The sequence below is a fragment of the Pararge aegeria genome, chromosome 14 (genome assembly GCF_905163445.1).
Source record: "Pararge aegeria chromosome 14, ilParAegt1.1, whole genome shotgun sequence".
Taxonomy (NCBI): domain Eukaryota; kingdom Metazoa; phylum Arthropoda; class Insecta; order Lepidoptera; family Nymphalidae; genus Pararge; species Pararge aegeria.
In genome coordinates this window covers 3,297,051-3,316,355 of record NC_053193.1, presented here as the reverse complement: position 1 = coordinate 3,316,355, position 19,305 = coordinate 3,297,051, and the positions used below count along the sequence as shown (strand labels likewise).

General features: G+C 37.0%; 2 protein-coding genes across 2 annotated transcripts; one reads left to right on the top strand and one right to left on the bottom strand.

Annotated features, from left to right (window-relative positions):
* Positions 1 to 5,586: 5,586 nt before the first annotated feature.
* On the top strand, positions 5,587 to 10,682 carry LOC120629348. The gene is made up of 5 exons (XM_039898271.1): positions 5,587 to 5,887; positions 6,919 to 8,348; positions 8,611 to 8,815; positions 9,227 to 9,402; positions 9,731 to 10,682. Exons 1-5 carry the CDS (start codon positions 5,764 to 5,766, stop codon positions 10,610 to 10,612), a joined length of 2,817 nt encoding a protein of 938 aa, XP_039754205.1. The 5' UTR covers positions 5,587 to 5,763; the 3' UTR covers positions 10,613 to 10,682.
* A 2,456-nt stretch (positions 10,683 to 13,138) lies between these two features.
* Positions 13,139 to 14,888, bottom strand: LOC120629290 (54S ribosomal protein L12, mitochondrial). Its single transcript, XM_039898189.1, has 3 exons — positions 14,701 to 14,888; positions 14,230 to 14,509; positions 13,139 to 13,415 (listed from the first exon to the last, which is right to left on the bottom strand). Exons 1-3 carry the CDS (start codon positions 14,760 to 14,762, stop codon positions 13,212 to 13,214), a joined length of 546 nt encoding a protein of 181 aa, XP_039754123.1. The 5' UTR covers positions 14,763 to 14,888; the 3' UTR covers positions 13,139 to 13,211.
* Between the last annotated feature and the right edge of the window lie 4,417 nt (positions 14,889 to 19,305).

The following is a 19,305-nucleotide window of genomic DNA, read 5'->3' as shown; positions in this document are numbered from 1 at the left end:
AACAAAATAACAATTTTATTAATTAGGTAAACTTTAACTTCTTAATGGAGGTTCGGCGGGAAACTTCGTACATGGCGGACGCGGTTTTTTCAAATTTTTCTTTGATTTTATTGTAAACTCGTTTTGAAAAGGATTTGGTGTTGTTTATATTGAACTGTAACTTGGCCTGTCAATTTGTGCACACGTGTTAGTGAGATTCCGGTGTAATTTCGGTGTTTTATGTGAATTTACACAGCAGCAGAAATAGTTGTCATTGGTGATATTCGTATAAATCTAACCGTATTTGGTGTTGGTTAAATATTTATTATGTGTCTGTAGTTATAGTGTTTCCAGTAAAATGGATCTAGATACACCTCCTGAGCCGCCCGACCCGGGGGCATCAGCCTCGTCTCGCAAACGACAAGGAGAGGATACCAACGTATATGCGGCCAAAAAAACTATAACTGATCCTACTCAGGTAAACCCATCCGTTCAAAGCCTTTACATACATCCTTCCTTCACCGAAGGCGCCAAGTCATACTCTGACGATGATAATGGGCCTTTTATCGTCCAAGTCTCACGGGAAGTGGAGGACCCTTCCTCTGGAGCGTCATTACGGGCTATAAATTTCGGTCAATTCTTGCACAAACACAAAATTGGTTCAATTATCCACGACGGCGTCAAAAATATAGGCCGCAACAAAATTACTGTAGAGTTTACTTCTGCCCAAGCTGCCAACAACTTTCTGGTTAGTCCAGTTTTAAAGTTATGCAAATATAGAGCTATAATTCCCACATACAACATAACCAGAATGGGGCTGGTGAAAGGAGTTCCCGTGGACTGGTCGATGGACGAGCTTGTTGATTCGCTAGAGCTCCCGCCTGGCTGTGGTGAGGTTCTGAAATCAAGGCGACTGAACAGAAAATCTGTCACAGAGGGTGTCATCACTTGGGTGCCTGCCCAATCTGTTGTCCTAACCTTCAGGGGGCAAATGCTTCCTGCTAAGGTATATTCATACCACACCTCACTGCCAGTTGAAACATATAAACTTCCAACAATACAGTGCCAGAACTGCTGCCGTTTTGGCCACATTAAAACAATCTGCAGATCTAAGCCCAGATGCTACAGATGTGCTCAGCCCCATACAGGTGACTCATGTTTGGTCATCAAGGAATTATCTACATGTTTACACTGCTCTGGTAGTCATTTTGCTACTGATAAAGACTGCCCAGAATTCTCCAGGCAGCAATCTATTAAAATGGTCATGTCTCAGAATAATAAATCTTACATTGAAGCATCATCTCAGTTTCCTCCTGTCCGCAGGTCCTATGCTGAGATAACAAAAGAAATGTTTACTCCTACTAATGTAACTTCCACCAAAACCTCCTACCGGCAAACAGTTTTCCGCTCTCCTCGTCCCCGAGCTCCTCTAGCAAAGGGCTACGACAAAAAAGCTGTTCAGACTATTGTCGGTGATTACTCCTCATCCCTTCCTAATGGATGCGCTCTCAACAACAATGTTGAGAACCCTCCCTCCCAAGGTAAAATGCTTGAGTTTATCTCCGAATTTCTACTTAGTATTGTCGCTCCATGTAGTGAAATTCCCTTACCGCCCAACGTTGCCAAAAACTTAAGCCAACTTTTTAAACTACTCCAAAATGGGCCCAATAACCCTGCTACAGTGGAACTGTAAAAGTTTACGTCCCAAGAAACATGAGTTAATCTCTCTGATTAACCTTCATAATCCCACCATTCTTGCCATCTCGGAGACATGGTTGAGGCCTGGTTCGCGATTACGGGTGCCGGGCTTCTCCTGTTTGAGGGATGACAGGAGTGATGGGTATGCAGGCAGTGCTGTATTTCTACGGCACTCCCTCCCCTACACCCAAATCGCTCTTCCTTCCCACAGTCAACAGATCAATGCTGTTGCTGTCCGTACCCTAGACATATCTTTTGTATCTCTGTATATTCCTCATCCCTCATCTTCTATTATTCCCGAATTACAAGCAATCTTGTCGTCCCTTCCCAGCCCTATCATAGCCATGGGTGATTTTAACACCCACCACACGATGTGGGGGTGCCATGCTAGTGACGGGTTTTCTCCATTGCTGATTGATTTACTTGATGATGTCAGTCTTTGCATCCTCAATGACGGTTCTCCTACTCGAAGGGTATACCCCAATCAGAACCCTAAATCAGCGGTTGATCTCACCCTATGTTCGGCTAACCTAGCATCGCGCCTGACTTGGAACGTGCTACAGTCAACCTGTGGCAGTGATCATTTTCCTATAATTGTTACATTAAATAATAAATCCTTACCTACCCCTAACTATGATCCCCTTTTAAAGTATAAACTTAAAAAAGCAAATTGGGAAGATTATGCCCTATCCGTTGATTGCATTGTAGACACTCTGCCCGATTTGGAAAGTGATGGAAACATTCTGGTATGCTATGATCTCTTTTTAAAATCTCTTATATCTTCGGCCGATTCCCATATTCCAAAAAAACACCCTGTGAAAAATCCGCTGCTTTCCTCTCCTTGGTGGGATGATGAATGCAGCGATTTATTTGGTAAAAGATCTGCTGCAGAAGAATTATACTCAGCCTGCATGACTCAGGATAACTTTAATAGTTACCAAAAACTAGATGCTAAAATTAAAAGATTAGTCTTCAAAAAGAAAAGAGCAAGTTGGACGCAGTTCTGTGAATCGCTTAGCCCTCGTTCACCCTCCACCATTGTGTGGGAAAATATGAGGAGATTCCGTCGCTCCCTGAGCCACGTTGATCCTTCCTCAAATAATCCTTCTGACTGGCTTAACAACTTTGCAGACAAATTAGCTCCACCTTATGTTGCCTATGTGGACTCATTTCTAACTACTACGCCAGCTCCAGGTACGGATGAAATGGATGCCCCCTTTTCCTTTTCTGAGCTTCAAATTGCTCTCAATGGTCTAAAAGATACAGCTCCAGGGGAAGATGGCGTTCCATATTCTTTCCTGGCTAACTTAAATGACAAAGCTAAAATTTATTACCTTAAAATAATCAATAAATGTTTGGAAACTGGTTCTATCCCAAACTCCTGGAAATCTCAAATTGTTATTCCTATCCTTAAACCTTATAAAAATCCCCTTAATTCAAATTCATATAGACCCATAGCTTTGTCATCTACTTTAGCTAAAGTTACAGAACATCTCCTTAAAAACCGACTGGAATGGTTAATGGAAAGTAGAAATATTCTCCCCTCCTCCCAATTTGGGTTTCGGAAGGGTATGAGTACAACAGACAGTCTCAGTGTATTAACAACAGATATTAGATTAGCCTTTACAAAAGGAGAGTACCTTGTGGGTGCTTTTCTTGATATTGCTTCTGCATATGATAATGTCCTACTTCCGGTGCTCAGGCAGAAACTACTTAAGCTGAGTGTTCCCTCGAGGATGGTTCATTTCATATGTAATCTGCTGTTTTGCAGATATGTTCTGGTAAAGCATCAGAATAATTCTCTTCCCCCCAGATTGATCTGGAAAGGCCTCCCTCAAGGCTCTGTTCTCAGTCCTCTGCTCTATAGCATATATACCCACGACCTCGAATTGTCTGTTTCTAGTTTTTGTACCATTTTACAATATGCTGATGATATTGTCCTCTATCACAGCTCAGGCAGTATAGAGGAAGTATCCTGTCGTATCAATTCTGCTTTGTATTATCTAGGCCAGTGGCTGTCTGACCATGGCTTGTCCCTATCAGTGAGAAAATGTCAGGCAGTGGTATTTACAAGGAAGAGATACCTCCCGAACCTCAACATCTCATTTGAAGGTCAAGCAATCAACCTTGCAGTTAAAGCTAAATTTTTAGGTGTTTATTTAGACACACGACTGAATGGAATTGCTCATTCTGAACACATTATCAAAAAATGTGAAAAAGGCATCAATGTACTACGAGCAATAGCGGGAGTTTGGTGGGGTGCTCACCCCTATACTTTAAAATTATTATATAATGCCTTAGTACGTAGCCACATGGATTACTGTATGTTTGTTTTAGAGCCTTTTAATAAATCAGCTGCTGAAAAGTTAAACAAAATTCAGTATAGATGCCTTAGAATTATTCTAGGTGCAATGAAATCCTCCCCCACTAATGCTTTGCAGGTAGAATGCGTTGACCCTCCTCTATCCATCCGTCGACAATATCTATGTGACCGCTTTATCAGCAAGATGTTACAGCTGTCATCCCATCCTCTTTGGCACCGACTAAGCCAACTATCACACGCACCTTGCTCCCGTAACTCGTCTTCCTACTTGCTAGATAGTTTCCTAAAGTATACCAGCCTTCCTAATCCCCTGACATCTTTCACAATCAACCCACTATATTCAACCCCATTTAAAGCATTAATATACAACCCTTCCATCATCACAGATCTAGGTCTGAGTAAAGGATCCCCAGATACCAATATCAAACTACAAAAGCATATTAGTCAAAATTGGTCAAAACATCTTATTATATATACTGATGCTTCAAAGCTGTCTCCAGAAGGTTGTGTTGGTGCTGCATGTTGGGTTCCTGTTTACAGAATTGTTTTAAAATTTAAATGCCCTCCCGAGTCTTCTGTGTTTACCGGAGAGGCCATTGCTCTTTTGGAAGCAATCCTGTTTGCACTGTCCCATAACGTACAACAGACGGTTATTCTGACTGACTCTTTAAGCTGTTTAATGTCTATTAAAGAAAACCCCTTTCGCAGCAAATCACGATTTCCCATTATCTTAAAAATCCGGAAGGCTCTGCTCTCTTGCAATCAAAAAGGACTATTCATCTTACTGGTTTGGATTCCAAGCCACTCAGGTATTCCAGGAAACGAGACTGCTGACTCATGTGCCAAAACAGCTGTTGAGTCAGGTTCTCTAGATCATTTTAAAAATTCATCGCAGGACCTATGTACTCTTGCCAAAACATATATGGAAACAGCCTGGAAAATTTTTTGGAATGATTCCAAATTGGTTAAGGGTAAGTTTTACGCTACCATCCAACAAAACATACCAAGACAACCCTGGTTTTGTCACTCTCGGAGTACAAATCGCTGGACTTCATCCACAATTTCCCGATTGCGTCTTGGTCATGCTAGCACACCTGTACATCTGGCCAAACTCCGGATAAGGGACAACTCCATCTGTGAGTGTGGCTTGGATGAGGGCACTATAACTCATATTATTTTTAACTGTCCCAAACTTACCTATCCCCTCTATGACGTTCTTCCTCCCAAAGTCCCCCGTCCTTTGAGTGTTAAATGTTTTTTAATGTTTGTTTTCAGTCCTTATTGTAGATTTTTGTGTAAATATATAGTAAGTAATAAAATTAAAGTATAATGTACAAAAAATATCCGTGTTAGATATATATGCATGTGTTGTGTTAGATATATATGCATGTGTTGTCTGTGCTGCCTTAGGTTAAAGAGCTAACTAGCTAATAACAACTATTTCTTGGTACAAATTCAAAATTAACTTTTCATTAGTTTCACCGATCAATCTCCTTCGTGCCTTCTTCATCTACAAGACATTGGCGAAGTACCTTGTGCCCAGTTGGCACAGACAAAAGCCATAAACAAGAATTGAATTGAACTTCTTAATAGATAGTATATTATTTCATTATTAATCAATAGCCTAGACTGAATGTTCTTCTAATAAAGTCTTTTTTGATAAATACAGTGCAGAATGTAATTGTGGAATACGAAATAATTACTAACCTAATCTTTTATATATTTTCTGGAAGATAACGTGATATTTGTGCCAGCCTGCCACCATGGAAAATACTTTGATACAAAATAAAGTAAAACTCTTGTTTGAAAAGATCTCCGATCCAAAATATGTTATGAATAATTATTATGCTGATCATTTCTTTACCAAAATTAGATGCGCAGATCCCGGTAAGCAACAAAAGTTTAATTTTAATTTATATTTGAAATTCATTTATTTCAATTAAGCCTAATATAAGCACTTTTGAAAAGATACATTTTGTCTGCACAAAACTACATTTTTTTTTTAAATTTATGAACCTATTTGCTGCATTACTACAATCCTTCTCACTCTCCACTCTCAACAAGAGGAGGCCTATAAGGTGTGAATATATCCTTCAAGTTTGTCCCTGATATCTGACTTCATCGAGACGTAAGCTGTCCATAACCCGTCTCTCCATTCGTCGCCTGAGCCGATAACCTCAGGTCGATGATCCCTTTGTTTTTTTGTTGAGGCATGCTAACCAGCCCCTGTTATGCTGTTGAAGCCTTTTGGGTTAATCAGCTATAAGTCCGAAAATAAAAGGTAAATGCAAGAACAATGTTAGTTATTGTTCACAGAAAAAAATATATGAGGCTGCCTTTAATATATAAAAAAAAACTGTCAGTTCACTTCACTCAAGTTTCTGGAATGTTTTTAATTTAGTTCCTGTTAAAGTAACCAACCAGATCTCTCCCAAATCAAAAATTCTCCAAGTCAAGTACATCACAAGGTTTCATTCTTATGTTTACAACATAGGAAAAAAGTACCTTTAGAGGATCATTTTCTTGCCTTCATGTTACAAGACACTTTTTCCCAGAAAGGTGTGGGTATCAAGTTAAAATTAATATCAAATACTTTTGTTATAAAATCATTAATAGACTTATATAATGTACATACCTTTTATAGCTTAGCTGCATATTTTCTCTTCTTCTGTTTCCTGGGTTGGATGTATTTCCTGGATGGATGGTCTGTAATGTACTAATGTATTTTAACCCAAGTGAAAGGAACTATCAAACTGTAAATGTTTCCATAATATTGTTTTTAGTTTTTATTTGACTCAAACAAATATTTCATTTTAACCATATGAGAAACCCTAAAAAGAGAAAAAACCTTTGAAACATTTACTTACAAAATAATTGTTTGCGTGCACTAACCCTTTTCTGCACTTATTCTTTTTCAGAGGTATCCTACCTAAGATCATGGCCTCTACTACCGGATCTAATAATAGAAGCTCTAAACCATTCAGGCCATTATCACAACACTGTAAAGGTATTTCTCATTAGGATTTTAGGTGTAGTAGCACAAGGGGAAGTGAACTTTGCTAAGATTTTCCCAAAGAAAGGAGATGAAATTGCAAAAGCATTCAGTGAAATTAACTCACATAACATGGACTCAAGCTTGAGAGTTGCATACTTAGAAGTAGCACTTGCTTTAGTAAACCACAATTCTGGTGTATTCTGGTTGTTAGAAAGTGGAGCTTGGAGGGAAATACTCAGGCTTTGCAATGAAAAAAGAACTGTGTTTGTGGTTCGTCAAACTTATAAATTTGCTTCATCATTTATCTGGAAATTAAATGATATAGGTGACGAAGCCAATGTCAAACTCGTCTTACTATATGTTATCAGTCCAATGACAGAGATAGACTTGATAAGAATTGACTCGATGACCAGCGAAGAGGAGGATTCCCACTGCAAAACATTTGAACCAATGCTTCAAATATTATTAGCTGTTGTAAGCAATGAACAGCAAATAAAAACAAGTAATATTGTAATAGAATTCATGCTTAAAGATGCCAAAGTGCTAACATATTTCTACATCATGTTGGATAGGTTACGTAGGGAAGATGTCTCTCTGCTCATTACCAAATGTCTTTTCTGGATGTCAATTGGCAAAATATTTCTCTCAAAACCAGTAGTGGCTACTGTTAAATATGATCGCGATGATTTTATAGAACTAGCTGTAACCTACTTCAACACTGTACACCATTTTATAAAGCGACGATGTGCAACAACGATATTTGATTATTGCAATGCATGTAATTTGATATGGGCCCTCGTTTGGAAGAGCAATAAACCGGTGATATGGGAACGTGATGGTAGAAAAGTGGAATTACATAAACAACTTTTAGTTATTTGTCTAGTCCCTTCACTTGTGTACATAACCTTAGGTCAGAATACGAGCGTAACATCACCTGACAGAGTCAACGATTATATTTTTAAAGTAATGAATACTACCTGCGAGCATACAGCGCGTACAGCTTACGCTTTGAGAGATCTAATGCTCCAGTTAGATACACAATCAGTAACATTGCAGAGTGTAAAAAGATTAACCTGTCTAAAGAATCATTTGAATGATGACCAAGCTAATCTGGTCTTTCAAGCTCTTTTCTATGTTCTTAAAGAATACGATCCTCTAGATGAAAATGGAGATATGAAAGCAGAACCAAGCTACGATGATGATCAAGAGAAGGTGCTTGTAATGACTTATGTATTAGACACATTGCTGTCCCTTGTCAAGAATTACAATATAAACTGGCAGGAAAGTCTTGAAGTCATATGCTTACACACAGTTGTATATAATATTTTGAAAAGGACCAATCTTTCCTGCAAGGTTTGTAGAATTCGAAAATACTTCTTTCATTCATAGCCCTTTATAAGAATAAACAGCAAAAAATAGTCAACAAATATTTGTTCCTTTTATTCTGTGCTAAGGTTGTTCTTTGTGTAACAATTTAACATATAAAATTTTCCAGTTTTGTTCTTTACCATTAGAATGCAAGATAAATTGTTAATGTCCAACTGCCACTTTCTTCCTCAAATACACACATTCGAACCAGCCATCCAAATTCTAACCAAATCATTGCCTTTTCTAGTTTGTAGTAACAGCATTGAACGTTATAAGTATAACAGTGAAGAAATTCCTTCCACCAAATCTTTCTCTATTAATGGAATCAAAACCTGGATCTACAATGCACGAATTAGGAAAACTTATTTACATAAAGATGCACGATTTGAACTGGGAGGTACGTGATTCTGCGCTTGAGCTGCTTTATGTTGTCACTGACATCTCATTTATAAGTAAGTGCTTGAAAACACAACTGATTTTATTATTTATAGTTTTTAAATTAACTCGTACTTACTAAAATAATAGATATATTCAGCTTCATAAATTATATTCTCTGACTTTGGTTTTGAAGAGGCTTTTGCTATGGTATACCAGTATAGATTACATTATATATATTTGTCACCTAGCACAATTTTCTCTCCATGGGCAATCTGTGCAATGTGGAATAATTATTCGTTATCCTTTGTTCCCACTATTATGAGGTATTGTTTCGTGTGTATTATGGTAACCTGTAAAACAAGGCAAGTAACAAGTAGGGGTGTTACAAGGAAGTAGCCGGTAACCAAGGCCCATTACTCTTTAATATTTACATTACTCTTTAATATTTACATTGTTTCTGTTAAATTTATGGTTTTTCTTTCCAGAATTTCCGCCATTTCAAAAGCAGATACTATCAAACAAACTAATAAACATGGCAACTACAATGGCTTTGAACGACCACGAATTCTACGTGCGGGCTTCTGCTTTACGCTGTATTGGGGCGGCGAGTAAAATGAGTCCACTCTGGGAACAATTGAAAATAGATTACCCTAACATACAGGTAACAAAATGTATAATATACGAAATCGTAATATACATATAACATTTCTAAAAAACCCAGATATCTACTTATAATTTTCTATGTACAATACTATTAGCCTCAAGAAATCGCGTTGTCAGCTATAGGTTCATAGACCCATGAACCTATAGCAGTAAAATGGAGAGTGATCACTATTTGATCTAACTTTTATGGATTGGCACACAATAAATTATAGTTAAATATTGTAATTTATATCAATAAATTTGTTTTAAATTAAAATTTAACTTCTTTGCCCCAAACAAAGTTGATTTGCACATTCCAAAAAAAAATAAAGTATAATAACTTACAGGAACTGCTTCTAACAATTCTCGCGAACAATCCGGAAGGCATCGTTCGCAAAGAAGCATGCAACGTGCTATGCGATGTGTACCAAAACGTTAAAATGACGCCTAACTTCCGAGCAATAATCTACGATCATATGGTGTGCGCCGCACTCAGTGACTTCCACTGGGAGGTTCAAATAACCGCACTCAAGTTCTGGAAAATTGTGATCCAATCATTCCTCAATGACCAAGGGATGTTAGATGGCACTTTCCCCCCCGTTACATTCTCGAGAGAAACACGAAAAATTGTCACACTGAACGACAAAGAAATTCAAAGAAGATTGTCAAGGATTCTCGACGAACTTTCTTCTATAGGATGTCTCACTGTTTTAGTTAAACTTTTGCATGAAGACACTGAAGTCGATATCATGGATGCAGCTCTATCACTCTCAATGGAATTACTAGATACCCTTGATAAATACAAAGTTCCAGAAAATTTGAAGCCTAATGAAAATGATCCCAAATCAGTAGATGAATTATTAAAACAAATCAAACTTGATAACTATGTTCCTTCTAATGGGGATATTGATGAAGCAGAGAACTTAGCTAAATCAGATAATGTTATCGAAGGCATCTTGAAAGCAGATGACATCAATTTATTGGCAAGCATATATGAAAGGCATATGAGCTTGGACACAGATGAAACTGAGACTAAAAATAAGATTAAACTCCTAAAATTCGTAACGCCATATCTATTTGTTACATTCCTTAAAACTAACGATTTAAAACAGATTATAGAACAGAAGAAAAATTGGAAAGATGGCATCAAAAGTCTGTCCTCTTTATTGGATGATGTTTTGGGTATTTATGAAGTGAATGATGAAGTCAATGATTTAGATTGTTATTGAGATTATTTACGATAAGCTTGTTACTTAATTTAAGATGGGATATCTAATATTATATTATCATAAAATGATATTACAGTTGTTTTAATTGAGGTTCGAAACCTGGTATCTACTTTTTTGTGCGATAACATACAAAAACTATTTGAGTGCTAACTATTGCACGTATGTAAACGACATTCCTACAGACACAGACTGTAATAAAGTAAACAACATGAACTCTTCATGTTTACCATTCATAACCAGCATATTTTTCAAGCGACCAAAAAGAGCATTTTATACGAAAATTTCCACCACCCTTCACACCAAATCAATGTGTATAATGCTATAAATATACCTCCTAGAAAGACTTAATTCATTGTAAATCTTCCTTTCTACCAAGAAAATGCGAGGATGCACGTGAGTTATCTTAATTTGACCTATTCTACCATCTCAGTACAACTAGTAGTAGGCTTTGGACACCGTGTCGGCGGTGCGTTTTGTTTTGGGTACTAATAAACCGAGATTTTTATTAACCTTAAATTTATATGAAAAATTAAAAATATGATAATACAAACACTAAATAGCATCCCCTTCTAGCAAGAATCATAGACAAGTTAGGTTATATGAGTTGCCTAGTGTGAAAGCAAAATGTGGGTATCCCAAGAGACGTGGGAGATATTGTGTACAGTATCAGCAATACAAAAATAGGTAAGCAAGTCTTTTCAGAAGTTGTTGTTAGTATAAAAAGGTAAGTTCCTGAATGGTTTTGAAGAAAAAAGCTTAGCGGCACGTCCTTGTCGGTAGGGGTGTAACTAGAAACGACTGAAGCCGACCAGACTAGAGAAAATTCTGAAATAAAAATTTCCCAAATTGCCTGCCAATTGACATCCACTGCTGTACATAGTTCTTCTGTAGGGAGTTCCACAATCCACGGTCTTGGGACGCTTGCCTCCAGCAGCTCTCAGCAACTCGCGTGATGTCGTTCTGTCTGTCTCGTTGGGGGCCGACCTACGCTGCGTTTACCGGTGCGGGGTCCCCATTCCAGCACCTTAAGACCCCAACGTCCATCGGTTCTCCGAACTATGTGCCCTGCCCATTGCCACTTCAGCTTCGCGCCTCACTGAGCTATGTCGGTAACTCTAGTTCTTCTACGGATTGCCTCATTTCTGATTCACATACAGATACTCCTCCTTGGCCCATAGCAGCGACGACGTTTCAACTGGCAACACGGACTGTTCGAAGACACAGTCTTGGGGGATTTCGGACGAGAAGATGTCACGAAGTTTCCCCAACGCTGCTTATCAGTTAGATTCGACGGTTCACCTCTTTCCCGAAATTGAACCTACCTAACTGGATCGTGTGTCCTAGGTATATGCACTCGTATATAATTTCGGGTGCAGAGTGGTCCCAACAATTACTGAGTGGAGCGGAACATGAGCGTTAGACATAATTTTCGTCTTGCTTTTTCGTTCCACCTGTTGAGAAATTCTGTTGAGTCATAGCATGCATAGCATCGCATTAAGGTCTCCCAGAGTCTTTGCCATTATGGCTACATCGTCGGCAAACCTAAGTTGAGAACAAAGCACCAGGCTAGAGTAAAATAAGTAATTATATGTATATTCTACATTGCTATAAAAAAACGTTTAAGGAAAATTAAAAGATAATGGAGTAGATCCTATGGCCTTACTGTAAACCTTAAATAATCTCACACTCAAGGTTTTCTCTGCCATCCATAGAATTGAATTTTTTTATAGTTCAGTACTGTTGTCACAATGCGTTAGAAATCTGGGTGGGTATTGATTCCACTCAAAGTTAGGCTAATCACTTAAAAGAAGTAAGCAGGAAAACTTTTGCACCTCTAGGATCTTTTTGCCGTCTTCGATTGTTCCTTTTCTACCAAAATTATGTTAGCACAGACTCTCTCAAAGAATACTATTCTGGATTACGCTGGCGCAAGCTATGTTAAGTTTACTGACAATCAACATTAGTGGTGTACATAGAGTGTATGCACAGGGTATGCAGATGATATAAAATGAAGGAAATCATCAGAGTCATAAAAATCTTAAGAATAGGCATTGTAAGAGTTATAAAAAGACTATCTGTAAGTATTTATTAATCATATTGGACATTTTCTTCATCTTATATTATCTGCATACCCTGTGCATACCTTCAATGCACGCCACTGATCATCAATCAGTTGAATAAACTTGAGACTTCATAACATTAGCATTCAGTTCATATTTGGGTCCCATAAATATGACCATTTCGTTCTTGTCTCAAGTGGTTACCTATCCAACCATGCCGGAATTTGCACATTGTTACTTTTCTCTACTGTGTGTTCTCTTTTCCTTCTTCTCCACCTTATTTAATGAAAAATTAAATTTGTGGATCTGGGGTAAAGTTCTCTGTACTGCAAGGAAACAGATCTTGAGGGTGCCTTTACATAATTCAGCTTTCTTTCACCTTTCAGTATTTCAGGCTGTTAAGCTTTGAAATGAGTTCATTCATTAATTCATTCAAAGATCAGGTAATTAATAAAGCAACACTAAAGAAATTTCTAAATGCTTATATTTTAAGTCTAAATTATGTAAAATACTAAAAATAATTAACTAAATAAAACATCTTAATCAATTTCTATTACAGCCCCCACTTTTGACAGCGCCTCCTTTAACTTTTCTGCTTCATCTTTGGAAATGTCTGCCTTGACAACTGTGGGTACACTCTCCACAAACTTCTTTGCTTGGACCAAGTTGAATCCTTCTAGAAGACTCTTCACTTCTTTGATAAGTGGTACCTTCTGTTTCTCATCATATTTAGTCATTTTCACCTGTAATGTAACAAATGAAAATATGTAATTTCAATTGAATATTAAAGAATAAGTGATGTTACTCAGTGACCAGTGACCTAGAACTAAACTATTCACTTTGTACTAATTTTGTGGGAATTGTTTACAATGTTAAAAGCTACTTCACATCAATTAATTTTCATTAAAGCTATGTACCACCAGTAAGCAAGATGGTCCTGTGATTGTCCTTAGCAAGGGCCATAATGGCCATAAATGTGATTGGTGAACAGAAAAGTTCCAAATATAGACCCCTGAGGGACACTATACTCATCCAGCTACATAGATTACGATGTCTGATCAAAAGCCAGCCTTAATCTTAAATTTGTATCTCAGTTTAAATGACATGATTACACATCATATAATATGTATATGATATGTAATCATGTATGTTGCACCATTCTGCTTACTAATTATAATTAAGATTTGATACAAATGCATGCTTGCAATATATATATTCAAACTCTCAAAGGTCATCCAAAATCTTAAAATCAAATAATAAAGTGTGTAAAGCCATCCTTACCAACAAGGTAGAGTAGGAAAAGGAAAGCACTACTAAGTTAAATCTTTGATTTGAACATTTTGATTCCATTCATTTTAAATTTTGGATGTAAGTTAACCAGACAGAATAATGACAAGTGGCTTAGTAATAAGATATTGTTCTTTAGAGTTGTATGGTGAAATTGTAGATCTCAGCTAACTTCAGTATGTCTAGAATCTTGTCTAGTTGTATATACGTAATGCCTTTTACATTCTTTACTTTTGGTTAAGATCATAAAGCATTTATATCTAAACTTACAGTAAAACTGGTCTTCACTGCTTTTGGTGTGGCTTCTTCCTCATCTTGTGCCGCAGGAGCTGCCATACCAGCAAACCCTCCCATGGGCATCATAGGTGCATCGGGGAGGTTCAATCTTGTTTTTAGGACTTTACTAAGCTCAGATACTTCAAGCAAGTTTAGGTTTGTGATATCGGACACGATCTTCTCGATTTTAGGAGAAACTGGCTTATCAATACCTTCCGGTGGAGGAATGCTTATGGGTGAGATCGCTTCCACAACTTCTTGTTGTAAAATTGTGCTAAAATAAGAGAATTTTTATACATTACTGATAAGCATAAATAATTATAAATTAAAACTGTAACCTTTTTCTTAAAAACTCCATCCATCCTTTCCTTCGTCATACTAGCTGGGCATAGTAAGTATTAAGTTTAAATCTACATACCTAAAAATAATCTTTCTAAAACATAACCTAAAATAGCTAATATTTACCATCGCGACAATGAACGCCACTGGCCTACTGGAATTTTTCTCAATAATCTTAAACCGTTCATGATTTCGTTTCAATAATTTATCCTTTCTCCGTTTGATTGTAAAATTTCTTGAATTTTCTTCAGTTTTCTCTTAGATTTTTTAAGCACCAAAGACGAATAAATCGGGAGGTTTAAAAAAAAAATTAAACACAGCTTACTGCTTGTGCTTACAGACAAATAACCTACAAAATAATGACCTCGTAGACAGCTCGGTATGAATCTGGTAGTAATCAAAGTCAGAGGAAGGGCGGGAAACTTCGTACATGGCGGACGCGGTTTTTTCAAATTTTTCTTTTATTTTATTGTAAACTCGTTTTGAAAAGGATTTGGTGTTGTTTATATTGTACATATTGTAGTATTAGTGTCATTCTCATAGTAGTTAGCTGTTTATATAGGTAAGTTCTTCAAAATATTTTATTGGAAATTTTAAACTTTTATGGGGGATCGGCCCCCCGACCCTGGGGGAACAATACCCCCAGGGTCTGTAAATATTCCATCTAAGATGGATATATTAATCTCAGCGGTTGAGTCGTCAATGGACACGGACGCATCTGCTGTGTCCAATGCCGAACAAACGCTAAAACGAAAAATTTTTTCCCGCGTTTGTACGATGTGCAAGAAAAAAAAAAGGAAAGGCAAAGCAAATTATGAAAAGGATAAATTTAATGACTGCATGTGCGAATCACATACTGATGATGTTCCGAATCGCCCTAACAAAAATCCAAATATTTCTCCCAACCACAAACCAACTGAACCCACTTCTCCCATTGATAATAATAAACCATCATTATCCACCATACCAACAAATGTACCAACTCGAGTGCCAATTGGTCGTGCTCAGTATCAGAAATCTGACAGTGCCCCATATGTGGTACATGTTAACAAAGAATATGAAAATAGTGATAGTTCCACAACCCTACATCCCATAACTTTTGGTCGCTTTTTGCAACGTAACAAATTTGATGGTGTTGTGAATGGTAGTCTCAAACGTGTGGGTAGGAATCGCATTAGTATGGCGTTTTCTTCCTATATGGATGCCAACAAATTTCTGTTGCATCAAAGTCTTGGCTTGGAAAAATATAGCGCCTTTATACCTACCTTCAATGTAACACGCATGGGTGTAGTAAGAGGTGTTCCAAATGATTGGTCTGACGAGGAAATATTGTCAAACATAAATGTGCCACTGGGTTGCGGTCCTATAATTAAAATCAGGCGTATTAAAAGAAAAGTCACTGTAAATAATGTAAATCAATTTATTAGTACTGGCACTGTAATTATAACTTTTGACGGACAAGTTCTGCCTACCCGGGTGTACATGTGTTACACTGCCTTATCAGTGGAATTGTACATTTATCCAACTGTACAATGCTATCAATGTTGCCGTTTTGGTCATGTTAAAAATCAATGCAGGTCTTTGCCAAAATGTTATAAGTGTGGTCAAGGACACTCTGGTGACACTTGCCAAGTTGAAGAGGAGGATTACCGGTGTTGCTTATGCAACGGATCACATCAAGCCATTGATAAAAAATGCCTAGAACATAATAGACAGAGAGCAATTAAAGAAACAATGAGCAAAAGTTGTATTTCATATATGGAAGCAATTAAGATGCATCCACCAGTTTCAAAGATGTCATATGCCGAAGCTTTGTTTTCAACACCTGTGTCATCCTCTTCATCAAAGGACATACATAGTCCTCAAAACTCTAACCTTCCATCTTATTCAAAATCAGAGTCTCAGTCATATAAAAAAACAGTCTTTGCCAAGCCGAGATCACCGTCAAAGCTTGGTAAGGGCTATGACCGCTTTGCTCACTCTGATATAATAAAAGATCCTGTTTTCCCTAAACAAAAGCCTAATATTAATAATAACAATATTGAAAATAGCATGAAAATTGCTGACATTATTAAAATACTTATTCAACTATTATCACAATCAAACATAGTTACACCGTCCCACGTTGCCACAGTAATTGAAGCATTATACCACATCCCAAACAACAATGGATCACAGAGCCAAAGTGGTTCAGTGGAATTGCCTGAGCCTCAACAGTAGAAAACACGATTTAATACATTTAATAAATAAACATGATCCATTTCTCATATGTCTTCAAGAGACATGGTTGAGAAAGGAGTCATTATTTAAAATGCCAGGTTATGTTTGTGTCAGAGAAGATAGACCTGATGGGTATGGTGGAGTGGCCATACTCATCAAAAATAATCTGGCATTTACAAATATCACTCTCCCTGTACATAGCAATAACTTATCAGTTATTGCAGTTATTGTAAATAGTGTATGTTATGTGTCTATATATTTTTCTCGTCCTAGTAATGATATATTTAATGAAATTAATCAACTTTTTAATTTTTTGCCGAAACCTTATTTATGTTTAGGGGATTTTAATTCTCATCACATGTTATGGGGTTGTGCTACATCAACCTATTATGGAGAACAATTGTTAGAGTTAATTAGCTCACATAACTTGTGTATTTTGAATATGGGGTCTCCAACAAGGCTTGCACGGACACCTAGTGCTCCTGATTTGTCCATTTGCACCCCTGATCTTGCTTCATCTCTCCTTTGGTCAACTGCAGAGTCTACTTATGGTAGTGATCACTACCCGCTTATTATAACTTTTCCTTTCGAAAAACCTCCAAAACATGTGAAACAACCAAGAATAAAACATAAACTTGTTCATGCTAAGTGGAACTTGTATAGAGTAGCTGTTGAACAGAAAGTTAATAGTTTACCACCAATAAGTAGCTCTAACATATTAGAATGCTCACAAACATTAGCTACTGCATTGATTGCAGCTGCAAATGAAATTTTTCCATTAAAAAAGTATGGTTCAGGATTTATTCCATCACCACCATGGTGGGATGCAGAGTGCACTAATGCAGTAAAACAAAGAAAGGGAGCAGAGAAGCAATATTGTAAAAACATGACTGATGACAATTTTGACCATTACTTACAAATTGCCAATTCTACTAAGGAACTACTTAGGGTAAAGAAGTATGAAGGTTGGCGTAGGTTTTGTAAATCCTTAAATCCTAATGTTTCATCATCAATAGTTTGGCAAAATATTAGAAAGTTCAGATCTGCATTTAAAGACACACAACAGAATAAATTATCTCCAGCAATAGCAGAGCAAATCATGGATCGTTTAGGTCCTCCATATGTACCTGAATGTCCCATGATCATAATGCCTCTAATAGTATCCAATAACAATTATTATAACAATTCAGATTTGAATTCACCATTTACACTTATAGAACTGAAAGGCGTACTTTCATCAACGACAGATTCTGCGCCAGGTGAAGACGGTATTCCTTATTCTTTCTTGTCAAATCTTGACGACAATAGTCTTAGTTATTATCTTTCTTTAATCAACAATATTATAATTGCGGGTATCGTTCCTGAATCCTGGAGATCACAAACATTGATCTTATTACAGAAGCCGAACAAATCGAGTTCAGATCCAAAATCGTATAGACCAGTAGCTCTATCATCTGTGTTAGCTAAAACTGCTGAACACCTTATTAAAATCAGGTTGGAATGGTTTTTGGAACATAAAAAATTACTATCAAAAACACAGTTTGGTTTCAGGAAAGGTAAATGTACCCTTGACAGCTTGAGCATCTTTACCACAGACATCAGACTCAGTTTCTCCAAAAATGAATCAGTGGTTGCTGCCTTCCTAGATATAAATGCTGCCTATGATAATGTTAACATTTCAATTTTAAAGAGTAAACTGTTAGCCCTGAATATTCCTAGCTTATTAATAAATTTTATTGTAAATATGTTATACGAAAGATATATAAAGTATTCAATAGGCCATTCCCAAAGTGAATTCATTAGTAGAACTGTATGGAAGGGCCTACCACAAGGTTCGGTTTTGAGCCCTATTTTGTATAACATTTATACTTACGATTTGGAAATTTCTGTATTGAGATATGCAAATGTTCTTCAATATGCGGATGATTTGCTTTTATATGTTTCTGGTCGATCATTAGATAATATCAGTGAATTATTAAACTTAGCTTTGAACGATTTAAAGTCTTGGTTAGACAATAATGGTCTAGAACTATCACCATCTAAAAGCTCTGTTGTATTGTTCTCTCGGAAACGAATCCTCCCATGTATTCACATTAGTTACAATAATGTACCGCTAACAGTTACAGATAAATCAAAATTTTTGGGTGTTATATTAGATTCCAAGCTGACTGGGGTTCCTCACTGTGAATATGTTTTATTAAGGTGTGAGCGAAACTTAAATATCTTAAGGTGTCTTTCTGGAGTATGGTGGGGTGCACATCCTTTTACAATGAAACTGTTATACAATGCTTTGATCAGGAGCATTTTAGACTATGGGACATTCTTGTTACACCCTGGTAACACAGGTGCAATTAAAAAGCTTGATTTCGTTCAGTCCAAGGCTTTGAGACTAGTTACAGGTGCCATGAAATCAACTCCAATAAACTGTTTGCAGGTAGAATGCTGTGATCCGCCCTTATATCTTAGGAGACAGTTACTCTGTGATAAATTTTTCTTTCGTACGTTACAGCT